General features: G+C 43.8%; 1 protein-coding gene across 3 annotated transcripts in view; it reads right to left on the reverse strand.

Moving 5' to 3' along the window:
- Positions 1–200: 200 nt before the first annotated feature.
- The window catches only part of Zfyve9 (zinc finger FYVE-type containing 9), a 158,827-nt gene continuing 143,354 nt past the window's right edge, over positions 201–15,673 (reverse strand). For all 3 annotated transcript variants that reach the window (XM_052176972.1, XM_052176970.1, XM_052176971.1), the window contains 4 exons: positions 10,979–11,141; positions 4,687–4,792; positions 3,759–3,935; positions 201–1,450 (listed from right to left, as the gene is read on the reverse strand). In XM_052176972.1, coding sequence (XP_052032932.1) covers positions 1,289–1,450; positions 3,759–3,935; positions 4,687–4,792; positions 10,979–11,141 — 608 coding nt within the window. In that variant the 3' untranslated portion in view covers positions 201–1,288. The remainder of the gene's footprint in view (positions 1,451–3,758; positions 3,936–4,686; positions 4,793–10,978; positions 11,142–15,673) is intronic.

The following is a 15,673-nucleotide window of genomic DNA, read 5'->3' on the forward strand; positions in this document are numbered from 1 at the left end:
AAAAGTGCGCTGCATATGTTAGTTATTATAAAAGGGTAAGTACACTGCAGGGAAACAACGTGCTGAACAGGTGAGAATGAACTTTGCTACCATCCCTAAAGACAGATGGGTATCAACTGATTCTGGCCAAGAATGCAAACTCAAATGAGGTATTTTCTGCTAAAACCAAACAATCCGGGATGTAAGGGCCTATACCACAAAAAAAAAAAAAAAAAAAAAAATTCCACACCACACAGGATAAAGCCAAGCCTAAAGCTATGTGCAGTATCTGATCCTAGACTGGGAAGTTCTCTGTTGAAAGGTTCACAGAGGTTCTGGGCAGGTGTGAGGTTAGAGCCTCCAGACACTGACCTTGACTTAAGTCCTATTTGGGCAAGGACTTTACTGTAAAGGGTGAGGGACTGGGTTGTATGCACCTTTATCTGAAATACCTCAATTTAACAGAGGGGGAAAAGATAAGCACTGACAAACCTAATGGGCAAAGTGTTAGTGTGTGAGCGTGTGTACGAGGGGCTGTAGAAAAGTTAGTGTGAGTGTGTGTACATGGAGCTGTAGAAAAAAGACACTTTTTTACATGTACAACTTTCCTGGAGTTTTAGGAGATTTCTTTAAGAATACTTGTAGTGTACAGTAAATAAAACAGCCCTGGGCACTCTTCCCCAGCTGCCACTCCGCTGCTCTACCCGAATGCCCTGGTTTCTACAGAGTTCCTCCAAGGTTAACAGACCAGAAACCACTTTGGTTTGATTCAATTACTAATCTGAACAAATAAACACAAATCAAAACATGAATTCTCCTTGATAAACAGCTGGGGTGTAACCAGGACGATTGTAGATTGTAGCGTAGCGTTCTTTTCACGCCAGTTCTGTACAGGAAGTGCAAAGGCGACGATTTGTCCTTTATTTCCTTTCAGCCCCCCACTGTGACCTTGATGATGGTTGTACCCCTGTGAGCATTCTTCTGAGCACATAACTGGAAGTAATCGTAAAGAGAGGAACAGAATTCTTGTCTAGACAGTAGCAGAAGGGAGTTAGCTGCAAAGATAGCATATCTGTTGTGCAGTAAGAAGCTGCCCAGGTCTTCTTGGAGAATGCATAGAAGACTTAGAATCATGGAACATTTGTCTCCCACCACCCTCCCCACCCCTTCTCCCCTAAGTCCTACTCCCACCCCATACCCTCCCTACTGACAGTGTTAACAAAAGCTTAATCTTCCAGTTTTAAAGTGCAAATGATTTGGATATGACTGCTGCTGCAACAGGTCTGAACAGAAAAAATGGAGTCCTCATCTATGCGATGTTTTCCAGAATATAAAAGATGAGTTCCATGACGACAGGGCCTTCACTGAGCTGGCAGGCTCCTCCATGGATGACAGGCACCAAGGCACTGTCCAGATCGTTCATGTACTGCGAGGGAAGGGGCTGGCCATTGCTCCCTGCTTGATAGCCAACCTACCACAGAGAGAAAGGGAGGACAGGTTAATCAGGCAGGGAAGATCTCTGCAGAGGGCTAAACCGAAGAGGCCAAGCAGGAGATACCACATCCTGTGCCGTAAGCTAGACACAAAGACAGTGTACACAAATTCTTCCTCTGCTTTCTACCGGTTTATCATCTACTATCTACCCTGCCACTTGATAGCTGAGACCTTTGGGTAGTCCCTTAATGTGCTCATGTCTGTTTCCTAGGAAAAGAAATGGTGAGTTCAGGCTCTGGTGGTGGAGTTCAAGTGAAGAATATAACAAATGGCATTAACTCCAGCCCCTGCAGTCATCAGAGCAGCACATTATGAGCCACTGGAAACAGAAATTCAAAAATAAAAGGCCCTTTCCTCCAAGAGGGTCACAAACTTAGCAGAAAAATGCTTGCTCTCCAGTTGTTCCCTGTGAGGGGGCCTCTCTCCAGATGTTACCAGTACTGAGATGGAAGCAGGATGCTTCAGTAGTATTACACAGATAGACTTGTTTCTTTCTATCCTGCATTTTATGTCTGTGTATGGGTGGGTGCATGTACATGGTACATGTGCCACGACACATGCATGTGGAGATCAGAGGACAACCTTAGGAGTCAGGGTCATGGGGAAAACTGGTCAAGCTTGCCAGCAGGATGCCTTTACCCACTGAACCACCTTGCTAGCCTGGTTTTTATTATTGTTTTATTGTTTGTTTTATTGTTGTAATCTTGTGACGGGGTCTCATCTCAAACTTGGTATGTGGTAGTCAAGGATAATCTTAAGTTTTTGTCCCATCAGTCTCCACCTCTGAAATATTAAGTTACCAGTGTACCCCACTATGTTCAGTTTACTTAGTCCCAAGGGTCAGTCCCGGGGCTTCATGCAGGCGCTCTAACTGAGCTACATCCCCAGACCCAGATAAGCCTCCTGTAGCTTAGGACAAGACCTTACCTGAAAGTAAATACTAGCTGATGGCAAACAGGAGGTGAATCCAGACAGAACCATCTGCCCTGCCCTGGTCAGCTTTTCATTAAAGTCAGCAATGAAAAGCCAGAGTTTCCCCATGTCAGTACTCAGGGAAGAAGCATCTCTGTGGCAGAATTAATTCCTGGCTCAGAGCGAATTATCGACCTGAGAGCCCACACTCATTTCTTCTTTAAAAAATAAACTTATTTTATTCTTTTATTTATTTTTTTAATGTGTGTGACTGTTTTGTCTGCATGTATGGATGTGTAATATGTATGTGCCTGGTGCCCAAGGAAGCCAGAAGAGGTTGTCAGATCCCCTAGAACTGGAGTTAAGGATGTAACGGAGTAAGCCACCGTGTGGATGCTGGGGACTGAAGAAAGGTGCTCTGCAGAGCAGTAAGTGATCTATGCCCTGAGCCCTCTCTCCAGCCTCTCCCACACACATTTCTAATGACTCAGCACTAGGAGAAAGGTAGCTGGCTAATTGTAAGCATCCAATGCAGGACCAGTGTGGAGGGCAGGGGCACAGGAGAGAGATTCTAAGAAGTGGAACTGGGGTTTAGGTGAGGACTGGATTATTAATATAAAGAACACATAAAAACATCAAGCCAGGCATGGTGGCACACGCCTTTCATCTCAGCACTCAGGAGGCAGACGGATCTCTGAGTTCAAGGCCAGCCGGGACAACATAGTAAGATCCTGTCTCAAAAGAGTAAAAAGCAAAACAAGCAAAAACCTGTCAAGTCCATGACAGGAAAATTATTGGGGAGATAGCACAAACTACTCACTAAATGAAAATCCTGGCTGGGCAGTGGTGGCACACACCTGTAATCCCAGCACTCTGGGAGGCAGAGGCAGGCAGATTTCTGAGTTCGAGGCCAGTCTGGTCTACAGAGTGAGTTCCAGAACAGCCAGGGCTATACAGAGAAACCCTGTCTTGAAAAAACCAAATCCAACCACCCCCCCCACAAAAAAAGAAAAGAAAAAAAAAGAAAAAATCCTGGCAGCAAGAAAACTTTCTAGGCAGTGGCAACCGTAGATGCCTGCCAACAAGAGCTTGGTCCAGCTGGGGCATGTTGGGGTCACCTGGAACCTGCCCCTCATAGTTGGGAATGGGTTATTTCAAAGGGTAACACATGCTCATCACAGGTGGCAAGACCCATCCCCTACAGTGAGAAGGAAGGTAATGCCTTGGGATGCATGCAGGTGAGAATGTTACTGCTGTAGGCCAGCTAAGAATGTACCAGCTAGAGGACTCAGGAAAACTCATGGATAAAAGAAACAAAAATAAAACAGACACTTCTCAAGACAGAATTAAAAGCTGCCCAAAATGCATCTCACCTGATCTGAGTCAAGTGTCACTCGGAGGCCCAGCTTTGTCATTCCATCTTCTTTTAAAAGCTTCAGGTGGGGGCAGAGGGCAAGGCAGAAGGCCTTGGCAACATGCTCGGTCAGTCTGCTGTGATCTGCAGGGTCACTCAGGCAGTTCTGGTGGTCATCGTTTTCTAGGAAAAACACCTATCCACAAACAAAAGAGGCTTGCACCCCGTGCCTCGATGTGAACAAGCAGACCAACCCGTCCATCCGCCATCCGATTCTCTCAGCCGTAGGAGACCTGATGGAAGAGCCTACAGCAGAGGCCTTGGGGCGGGAAAAGCACTACACCAAGGCCAGGAGATGGCTTAGCAGGCAACGGCACACACAGCACCCAGCCTCTAATTTTTGACAAATCTTACTGTGAACTGGCCATCATTTTAAGACCAAGTTACTCAAGAAAGGTTTAACTGTAAGTCCAACGTGGCATCCTCAGCCTTCTAGACACCGCACAGAAGGAGCAATCCACCCAGACAGGCCGGGCCTTCTTGCATTGCAAAGCAAATACATGGAAATGAGTACAGAGCAGTGCAGCAGGCTGCAGGTTTGGACTGTCTTTCCCAGTCAGCTAAGACAGATCAGAGGGAGTTAAATATATTACATGAATGAAAAGATTTTTCATCAAAGAGGATTTTTTTTCTTTAAACACTTTTATATGTATTTGTCACACAAGTGCCACTTAGAGTGTTAGGGATTAAGTCAATTTGTGGGAGTTGCTTCTTTCCTTCCACCACATGGGTCTAAGAGACTCAATTCAGACCTCCAGGCTTGTGGGAAATGCCTTTACCTACAGGCCCATCCTGCTGGCTCATTTCCCTTCGGAGTCAGCCTAGCACGGGCCTTTGGCTTAGCAGAGGCCACGGTGAGAGCAGGAAACCAGTTCTCATCTCCTTACCTCTGTCCATCGGATGACTTTTCCATTTGCTTTATACTCTGACCCATGGAATATTTTCACGTTTGTTATAGATTCCATGGACTTCCCATCTATAGGACTCACAACACTACAACAGAGAAAGGGGAAGGAGATATCGTGTCACATTTTGGGATGTCTTGCTGAAGACAGTAACAAGACACAGAATGCTCATGGCAAGGGCTATGCACTGAAACAATTCAAGCACACAGAGTGAAAGGCTGCCAGCCACCTTGCAGGAACCCATTTCTGGTCTGCTGTAATGTAACAGGCGGCTCACTCAGCTCTGCTCTTCCAGTGCTCTTCCTCTAAGAAGCACATGGCTACTTACCCAGCTTGGCTGCCCGCTTTGCTCCTGACTCGAGAACAAAACTCACCATGCTCCTCTTTGCACATCTGCCTTGGAAAGTGAGTTTGAAGGGAAGAGAGTCTAACATGTCATCCTTGGGTGCTGGATTTCAAATACTGAGCATTACTTGGAACTTAGGGAATTTTCTGAGCACTTGTTAAGAACTATTTAAGGCTGGGGATTTGGTTTGCTTACTTACAAGGCAGAAGAGGTCAAGTTCATTCTCCACTAATGACAACAAATGAGTGATGACTAAATAAAAGCTGGCTGACTCTGTGCCGCAGCTCGCCACACCCAAATCCCACTGGAGAGCCCTGGTCTCCCAGGAGTGCTGACACACAGGCACGCAGGAGGGACAAGCCACAGTCAGAGACAGCAAGACCAGCTAACACCAGAGATAACCAGATGGAGAGAGGCAAGGCAAGAACATAAGCAACAGAAACCAAGGCTACGTGGCATGATCAGAACCCAGTTCTCCCACTACAGTGAGCCCTGGATACTCCAATACACCAGAAAAGCAAGACTCTGATTTAAAGTCACATCTCATGATGATGATGGAGGACTTTAAGTAGGACATAAATAACTCCCTTAAAGAAATGTAGGAGAAGCCGGGCAGTGGTGGTGCACGCCTGTAATCCCAGCACTCTGGGAGGCAGAGGCAGGCGGATTTCTGAGTTCGAGGCCAACCTGGTCAAAGGATAATAGATATAGATGAGAGCAAAGATTCCCAGCTTAAAGGGCCAGTAAATATCTTCAACAAAATTATAGAAGAAAACTTCCCTCACTTACAGGAAGAGATACCCATAAACATACAAGAGGCCTACAGAACTCCAAATAGATTGGACCAGAAAAGAAATTCCTCCTATCACATAATAGTCAAAACACCAAATACACAAAACAAAACAAAGAGAATATTAAAAGCAGTAGGGGGAAAAGGTCAAGTAAAGACAGACCTATCAGAATTACACCAGATTTCAGTCTATGAAAGCTAGAAGATCCTGGGCAGACCTCACACAGACCCTAAGAGACCACAAAGCCAGCCCAGGCTTCTATACCCAGCAAAACTCTCAATTACCATAGATGGAAAAACCAAGATATTCCATGACAAAAACAATTTACACAATATCTCTTCACAAATCCAACCCTACAAAGGATAATAGACAGAAAACTCCAACACAAGGAGGGAAACTACACCCTAGAAAAAACAAGAAAGTAATCTTCTTTCAACAAACCAAAAGAAGATAGCCACACAAACATTCTACCTCTAACAACAAAAGTAACAGAAAGCAACAATCACTATTCCTTAATATCTCTTAACATCAATGGACTAAATTCCCCAATAAAAAGACATGATTAACAGACTGGATGTACAATCAGGACCTAGCATTTTTGATGTTCTAAGATCAAGAATCAACAAATGGGACCTCATAAAATTGCAAAGCTTCTGTAAGGCAAAATATACTGTCAATACGACAAAAATGGCAACCAACAGATTGGGAAAAGATCTTTACCAATCCTACATCTGACAGAGGGCTAATATCCAATACATACAAAGAACTTAAGAAGTTAGACTCTAGAGAGCCAAATGACCCTATCAAAAAATGGGGAACAGAGCTAAACAGAGAATTCTCAACTGAGGAAACCTGAATGGCTAAGAAGCACCTAAAGAAATATTCAACATGGGGCTGGAGAGATGGGTCAGCGGTTAAGAGCACTGACTGCTCTTCCCAAGGTCCTGAGTTCAAATCCCAGCAACCACATGGTGGCTCATAACCATCCATAATGAGATCCAATGCCCTCTTCTGGGGTGTCTGAAGACAGCAACAGTGTACTTACATATAATAAATAAATAAATCTTTAAAAAAAAATGTTCAACATCCTCAGTCTTCAGGAAAATACAAATCAAAAAGACCCTGAGATTCCACCTCACACCAGTCAGAATGGCTAAGATTAAAAACTCAGGCCAGGGGCTGGAGAGATGGCTCAGCGGTTAAGAGCTGAAGGTCCTCAGTTCAAATCCCAGCAACCACATGGTGGCTCACAACCATCTGTAACAAGATCTGATGCCCTCTTCTGGAGTGTCTGAAGACAGCTACAGTGTACTTACATTTAATAAATAAATAAATCTTAAAAAACAAAAACAAAAAACCCAAAAAACTTAGGCTGGGCGTAGTGGCGCACGCCTGTAATTCCAGCACTTGGGAGGCAGAGGCAGGCGGATTTCTGAATTCGAGGCCAGCCTGGTCTACAGAGTGAGTTCCAGGACAGCCAGGACTACACAGAGAAACCCTACCTTAAAAAAACCAAAAAAAACAAAAACAAAAACAAAAACAAAACAACAACAACAAAACAACAACAACAAAAAAAAACCAAAAAACCCTAAGGTGACAGCAGATGCTGGTGAGGAAGTGGAGAAAGATGAACACTCCTCCATTGCTGGTAGGACTACAAGCTGGTACAACTACTCTGAAAATCAGTCTGGCAGTTCCTCAGAAAATTGGACATAGTACTACCTGAGGACCCAACTATACTACTCCTGGATATATACCCAGAAGATGCTCCAACATGTAATAAGGACACATGCTCCACTGTGTTCATAGCAGCCATATTTATAATAGCCAGAAATTAGAATGAACCCAGATGTCTTCAACAAAGGAATGGATACAGAGAATGTGGTACATTTACACAATGGAATACTGCTCAGCTATTAAAAACAACAATTTCCCAAAATTTGCAGGTGAATGGATGTATCTAGAAAATATCCTGAGTGTGGGAACTCAGTCACAAAAGAACACACATGGCATGTACTCACTGATAAGTGAATATTAGGCAAAGAGCATGGATTACCCATGATGCAACTCACAGACTACATGAAGCTCAAGAGGAAGGAAGACCAAAGACTGGATGGTTCAATCCTACTTAGAAAGGGGAACTAAATAATCAACGGAAGTAGAGGATGGGAGGGACTTGGGAAGAAGAGAGGAGGAGAAGGGGGAAAAGAGGGGCAGAATCAGGTATGGGAGGAGATAGAGAAGATATACAGAGGGTCAGGAAATTGAACAGAGGTGTGTAGCAATGGGGGATTGGGAACTGGGAGTAGCAACCAGAAAATCCCAGATGCCACAAAAGCAAGAGCTTCCCAGGACCTCATGGGAATGACATAAGCTGAAATACCCACAAAGGGGAGGGAGAACATGTAGAGACCATATCCAGAGAATAGGCATGACCCCTCGGTTGAGAGATGGGGCCACCCACCCATCTCCAAAAATTTAACCCAGAATTCCTCCTGTCTAAAGGAAATACAGGGACAAAGAGTAGAACAGAGGCTGAAGGAAAGGCCATCCAGAGACTGCCCCCACCCGGGGATCTATTGCACACCTGGGGATCTCTTCTACATGCAGACACCAAACCTAAACACTATTGCTAATGCCAAGAAGTGCTTAATGACAGGAGCCTGACACAGGTGTCTACTGAGAGGCTCTGCCAGATCCTGACCAGTACAGATGTAGATACTCCCAGTCAACCATTGGACTGAGCACAGGGACCCCAATGGACGGGTTAGGGGAAGGACTAAAGGAGCTGAAGGGGCCTTATCTGGCATCAATGGGAGGGGAGGCCCCTAGTCCTGTGAAAGCTCGATGCCCCAGTGTAGGGGAATGCTTAGGGCGGTGAGGCGGGAGTAGGTGGGTGGGTGAGCACCCTCATAGAAGTAGGTTAAGGGGGATGGGATGGGGGTTTGCAGAGGGGAAACTGGGAAAGAGGATACCATTTGAAATGTAAAAAAATAAAATATTCAATTAAAAAAAAGAAAAAGAACATTAAAAGTAAAATAAATGGGGAAAAAAAAAGCTGGAGAGCTGGGGTGAAATGAGACCAGTGTTCATCATCACAAACTCTCTTCAGTGCTCTGTCATCATTCTTAGATTCCTGAACAGAAGTTACTGTTGGCCGTTATTTCTCCCATAAATCATAACAAGCAAATTAAACATGTGGAGAGACACATTTGCTCTGAAAAGAACACACACTGACTGCTACACAGATTCTAGACTCCTCTCAGTTTTTAATGTTTGAACCTATATATGTTCTTGATTCTTTTTAGTTTGTTCATGACAGGATGCCTCTGTGTGATCCTGTTCCTAATGCTCCATACATCCGGAGTTAATGAGGGGCTAGCAAGATGGCTCAGCGGGTAAAGGTATTTGTGTACAGGTCTGGCACTGAAGAGTCTGGTCCCCAGAACCTATATAAAGGTAAAGGGAAGAACCAACTGCAGAAGTTGTCATATACAGGTGAGCAAGCCCCTCGCATTCCCCAAATAAATACATGTAATAAATATACATGTAAATTAAACAAATGTAGTAAACGTTTAAAAAGAGAAATCTAAACTAGGGAATGGGGGCAAGAAATACCAGAAGTTTTGCTGCATATGAAGAGAGAAATGTGCAACAGAGTTAGAATACAGACATTGGCCAGAGCCGACCTCACAGATGGACGGAACTAGGAACTGTGAGGAAGGCAGTGGAACTGATCTGGGCATCTGGAGGAAGAGGGTAGCAGGCTGAGCAGCATGTGCAAAGGTCTGCGGCAGGAGCACAGCTGTGAGGAAGGAGGGCAGCATCCTGCTGAGCACTAGGGAGGCAGGAAGGAAGCCTGCTTTGAGTTTGAGTTCAACCTAGACTACAGAGAGAATTCCAGACCAGCTTGGGCTACAGAGTAAGCCCCTGTCTCAAAACAGTAAGAAATGCAGGTCCTTAGAAGTAACAAAATGACTTTAATGACTTTAAATTTTATCTGGAAAGACACCATTGGTTGTTTGAATGGACAAGTGGCATCATGATGGCAGCTGTGTTAGGAGAGACCAGGAGCTGAGGAGAATGAGGGGAACAGGGCAGAAGCCAGGGGAGGGAGCAGAGGCCATGGCAGCCGTCCAGAGTGAGGCGGTTTACCCGGTGAGTTGCTTTTGAAGCTGATGGTGGCACAGGGGTGGTGAGAGCTAGGGTAGTCTGGGATGTACCCTGAGGCACAGTACACTGGGTTTGCTGTTAGGTTGATTGTGGGTAGGAAAGAAAGAAAAGTATCAAAAACAAACAAACAAACAAACAAACAAACCCAAGGTCTTGGTGTGAAACATTAGCATAGAGTTGCCAAGAGCCAGAAAAGAATTTGGATTTAAAGCCCAAGAAGATGTTTTTAAGTAAGAACCTTGCTGAGTCTTAGTTTTATGGTGCTGACTTATTCAAATAGAATGTTTAGCAGAGATAAGCTTGATACCCAAAAGGCCACGGCTCTCACATGCACAAGCAACTTTAGAAGAAGACCTGCTTTTGTTTCACTGCCTTAGCTTTCCCTCAGAAACACACATAGTGAACCCTTCACAAATCAAGTTAGTGGCTGAAGAAGGGACTCATAAAAATGTATGCTTGCTGAGAAACTGGCTTTGGTTCCCAACCACCTGTAATTCCAGATCCAGGAGATCTGAGGTCTGTGTGTCCATGGGTCCCACAGTCATGAGTACAGTCATACGCACAGACACATAACTTTTAAAAATGTTAAAAGTAAGTATTTTTTTTAAAAGGAATTAAACTAGGGCTGGAGGATGGCTCAGCAGTTAAGAGCACTGACTGCTTTTCCAGAGGTCCTGAGTTCAAATCCCAGCAACCACATGGTGGCTCACAACCATCTGTTATGGAATCTGATGCCCTCTTCTGGTGTGTATAAAGATAGTGACAGTGTGCTCCCATACATGAATTAAATAAATCTTTAAAAGAAAAAAAAGGAAAAGAAATTAAGCTAAAATCTCAGAAATTACAATTCTGTGTTCTACATTCCTTTTTCATAGTCAGGCATTTAGTCAAACTCTGAGGCAGCAGTGTGCACAGCAGACAAAGCCTGGGGCTGACTCCTAGCGGCTCTGAGGGTTACACTCACCCTTTGTTAACTGTCTTGTCATCGTCCACCCACTGGATGTGGATCTGTTCCTGGGGGTCCTCGGCCTCCGCCTTCCCACAGGTGATGGTAAAGTCCTTCATCTCCCGCAGTGCCTGCCTCAAGGAATCCATGTTCTCTGCAGTGATCTGGACCATTACACCATCTAAGAGCATCAGCACGAAGGTGATTCAGATGGAAACAGTGCGAAGCCAGGGAGGGAAGGAGCTGAGATATAGTGCCTAGCATCTAGCAGATTCTCTGCTGCTAAATATAAGCTTTGAAAGCCAACAGACACAGTTTTGAGCTGAAACTCTTACTGAACAGGTAAACATAGAGGCTCACTCCACGTTAGCACTGCTGGCTTCTTTTTAGATCCCATTGTGTGTTTCTTCTGAGATTTCTCAGAGGGAAAACTTACACATGACCACATAGCTACTCTTCAGCCTCATAGAACATTTTATTTGTTTACTTTCTTGCAGTTACTACCCCCTTACTGTATACATTATTGGCTTCTAAATCTCTCTTAACTTCTGCCTGATATATGACTGTTCTGCAAATGTTTGTTTTAAAATTATTAAACAACAACAACAATAAAACAAAACAAAGTTTGACTAGGTTTGGTAGTACAGACCTTTAATATCAGTATTTAGCTAGTAAAGGCAGGAGGATCTACTTTGAAGCTAGCCTGGTCTACATACATAAAGAGTTCTGGGCTAGCCAGGGCTACATAATGAGCCACTTTTGCAAAAACAAAACAGAGCAAAAACAATAAGCAAACAAAAATTCCTGTGGTGATTTGGGTGAAAATGGCCCCCCGGCTCATATATTTGCATGATTCGCCCTGTACTGATAAACTGGCTTTTTAAAAATATATTTTTTAAGAATTCATTTTTTATGTATTTGAGTACACTGTCATGTCTTCAACACACCAGAAGAGTGAACTGGATTCCATTACAGATGGAATTGACCTCAGGACCTCTGTCTGGAAGGGCAGTCAGTGCTCTTAACCATCGAGCCATCTCTCCAGCCCACTTCCTCCACCCCCATGAACTGTCCTCATTGGAGGCAATGTGTCACTAGGGGTGGACTCAGGTTTCAAAGCCCATGCCAGGCCTTGTCTCCATCTGTCTCTCTGTCTCTGCTGGCTGATCAGTATGTAAGCTCTCAGCCCCATGCCTGCGTACCTCTATGCTTCTCACCACGCTGGAAATGAACTAAGTGTGGTGGTTTGAAAGAGAATGGCCCCTAGGGGGCTGAGAACATGGGTCCGCTGCAAAAACAGGCAGTACTCTAAACTGCTAAGACATCTCTCCAGCAATTTCCATTTTTAAAACTGTTTTTTAAAGATTTGTTTATTTAGTTTATGTATGAAAGTACAGTAGTCTTCAGACACACCAGAAAAGCGCGTCAGAGCTCATTACAGATGGTTGTGAGCCACCATGTGGTTGCTGGGAATTGAACTCAGGACCTCTGGAAGAGCAGTCAGTGTTCTTAACTGCTAAGCCATCTCTTCATCCCTTAAAGCTTACTTCTTTTGTGTCTGTATGATCCATGCATGTTTGAGTGCAGGCAATTGTGTGCAACTGCACTCATGTGACAGAGAACAAACTGGGAAAGTCTGTTCTCTCTACCATGGGTGTCAGGGTTTAACCTCAGGCCACCAGACTTACAGCAAGTGCCCTTACTCACTGAGTTCTCTCACAGGCCCAACAATTTCTTTCCTCTCTTTTTTTTAAAGATTTAAAAAAAATTTAAAATTATGTGTGTGTTGGGTGTACATGTTGTTATATGTTGGGTGTGTATGTGTTAGATGTGTGTATTAGGTGTGCATGCATGCATGCATATTTACATGAGTGCAGTATATGTGCATGTGTGTGTTGGGTGGGTACTATGCATGTGACTAGATTCCAGGTGCCCACCATGGGCAGAGGCACAGGATCTCCTAGATCTACAGTTAAACATCCTCTCCAGCTCTGCGCCTGACAGTGTCTAAATATCATTTTACAGTATAGTTGGGATTGTGAGATGTGGTTGTAAGATGTATACCTCTCCACTCACTGTTTTAAACTTATCAGAAAAGATCAAAGCCAGTATGTATAAATATATGTAAAATTATCTACGGATGCCTATTGGAATCCATCTTTCAAAATGGAATGATTTTACTTAGGAAACAAAGACAAGAGGGTCAGGATTTCAGGATTTTCTCAGTTACACACATACAAGGCCAGCCTGAGCTACATGAGACCTTGTCTCAAACAACTGAAGTTGGGGGAGGGGTCAGGAAAAGTGGGGAATGCATATGTTCAAGATACATTTTACACACACACACACACACACATACACACACACACACACACACACATACATGGAATTTCAACCAATAAATTTTAAAAATACTTTAAAAATAATGATATTAATTACATTTATTTCTTTGGGGATATATGCAAATAACACAGTGTACATGAGGTCAGAGGACGACTTTCAGGAGTCGGTTCTTTCTCCTTCCACCATGTCAATCCCAAGGATGGAACTCAGGTCATCAGACTTAGAGGTAGATGTCTTTACCTACTGAACCATCTCTCGGGCCAAGGAATGCTTTTAGAATGAAAAGCTGTGAAAATGAACAGCTGTCAGCCAAGCACGGTGGCCCACTCCTGCGAGCCCAGCACTTGGATGGTAAGGACTGAGAACCTTGAGTTCAATTCAAATTGTGCTACATAGCCAAGTTCCAGGCTTGCCTAAATTACATAGTATGACCTTATCTCAAAATAAATAAACAAATAACAGTGCTAGAGAATGGCTCAGTGGTTAAACACACTTATTGTTCTTCCAGAGGAGCTGGGTTCAATTCCCAGCATCCACAGAGTGGTTTACAGCCATCTGTAACTCCAGATTCAGGAGATCCATCACTTTTTTATGACATCTCTAGGCCCTAGGCATTCATGTGGGACACATACATACACACACACAAAACACCCACATATGTAAAACAAATTAATAATATTTACAAAATAAGAAAGATTAAAATAATAATAATAATAAAATCTGAAAGACTTCCCCTGAGCTGGAGACCTATAATACCTTACAGCAGCAAAAGCTAGGCTCACGTGCCTTACCTGGGATGCTGTAAAGTGACTAGTCACTTTACAGCTCGATCACAGGCTCACAGAATGCCGTTCTAGTATGCATGATGCCTTGGGTTTGATTCCAAGAAACTCTCATACTAAGAACAGTGCGTGCTGAAGAGCACTTGTAATCCCAGCATTCTCAAGGTAGAATCAGGAAGACCATACATACAGAGGTCCAAGGTCATCCTTGGCTACACAGTGAATTCAAGGCCAACCTAAAAAGTACAGGAGACCCTGTAGTTTCATTTTATTCAGATTCCCCCCTTGTTAGTAAGGGTTTTTTTTGTTTTTTTTTTTTTTTGATTTGGTTTTTTCAAGACAGGGTTTCTCTGTGTAGCCCTGGCTGTCCTGGAACTTACTCTGTAGACCAGACTGGCCTTGAACTCAGAAATCCACCTGCCTCTGCCTCTACTTCTGCCTCCCAGAGTGCTGGGAATACAGGTGTGAGCCACCACCACCCGGCCTTAGTAAGTTTTTAAAAATGTGTTGAAAACTTATTTTTTCAAACTTGATAGTTGCTTAGAGCAGGAATGTTTAGTATATTTTAAAGTAGTAACAATGTATTTTACTATAACACACATTCCCAGTAATAATCTGCCTTCTACTTATATAGTATTAAAGTATAAATTAACATCATCATTACTGTTAAAATGATTTTGATCCTTTAAAAACCGTTGCGCCGGGTGGTGGCGGCGCACGCCTTTAATCCCAGCACTTGGGAGGCAGAGGCAGGATTTCTGAGTTCCAGGCCAGCCTGGTCTACAGAGTGAGTTCCAGGACAGCCAGGGCTACACAGAGAAACCCTGTCTCAAAAAACCAAAACCAAAACAAACAAACAAACAAACAAAAAAAAACTGTTGCAGTGTGGCTGAGCCAGCAGGTAGAGAGCTTTGTGAGTTCAAGGCACTGACGGTTTGCATGTCAAATTCCAGGTCAGCCAAGGTTACACAGTGAGACACTGTCTCAGAAGACAAACAAACAAACAAACAAACAAAACACTATAGCAATATAATCCAACTGTACTCTTGGGGGTAAAAACCTCAAACTCATGGCCACATATATCCAAGTATTATATAAAGACAAAATACTTCCTGTCTTGCACACTCCCCTACAATGCCACTTCCTCATCCCTTCACCAGACCGTGCAGTCTTGTCTCCCTCCTGCCAGCACCGAGTGTTGTAAAGGTCACTACATGAGTTCCCAGGCAGGGCACACAGGCAAAGGAGCTTCTGCTTTGCTGCTGGGATACTTGTGTTTAGTGATCACCTCTGGTCTCCAAATCATCCCAGCCCCTAGACATACATAAGAACATTTTTTTCAGGGAATTTTATCTCTTTTCCAGGAAATAATTTGTGTCTTTAAATCGCACCAAATGTCTTGGAGCACTGTCAAACTCTCTGTAGTGCCTTATCAAGATTCCTTAGCCATGGGGCTTGAGAGATGACTCAGCGGTTAAGAGAATTGACTGCTCTTCCAGAGATTCTGAGTTCAATTCCCAGCAACCTCATGGTGGCTCACAACCATCTATAATGGGACCCAATACCCTCTTCTGGTGTCTGAAGACAG

Source organism: Apodemus sylvaticus, chromosome 3 (assembly GCF_947179515.1).
Source record: "Apodemus sylvaticus chromosome 3, mApoSyl1.1, whole genome shotgun sequence".
NCBI lineage: Eukaryota > Metazoa > Chordata > Mammalia > Rodentia > Muridae > Apodemus > Apodemus sylvaticus.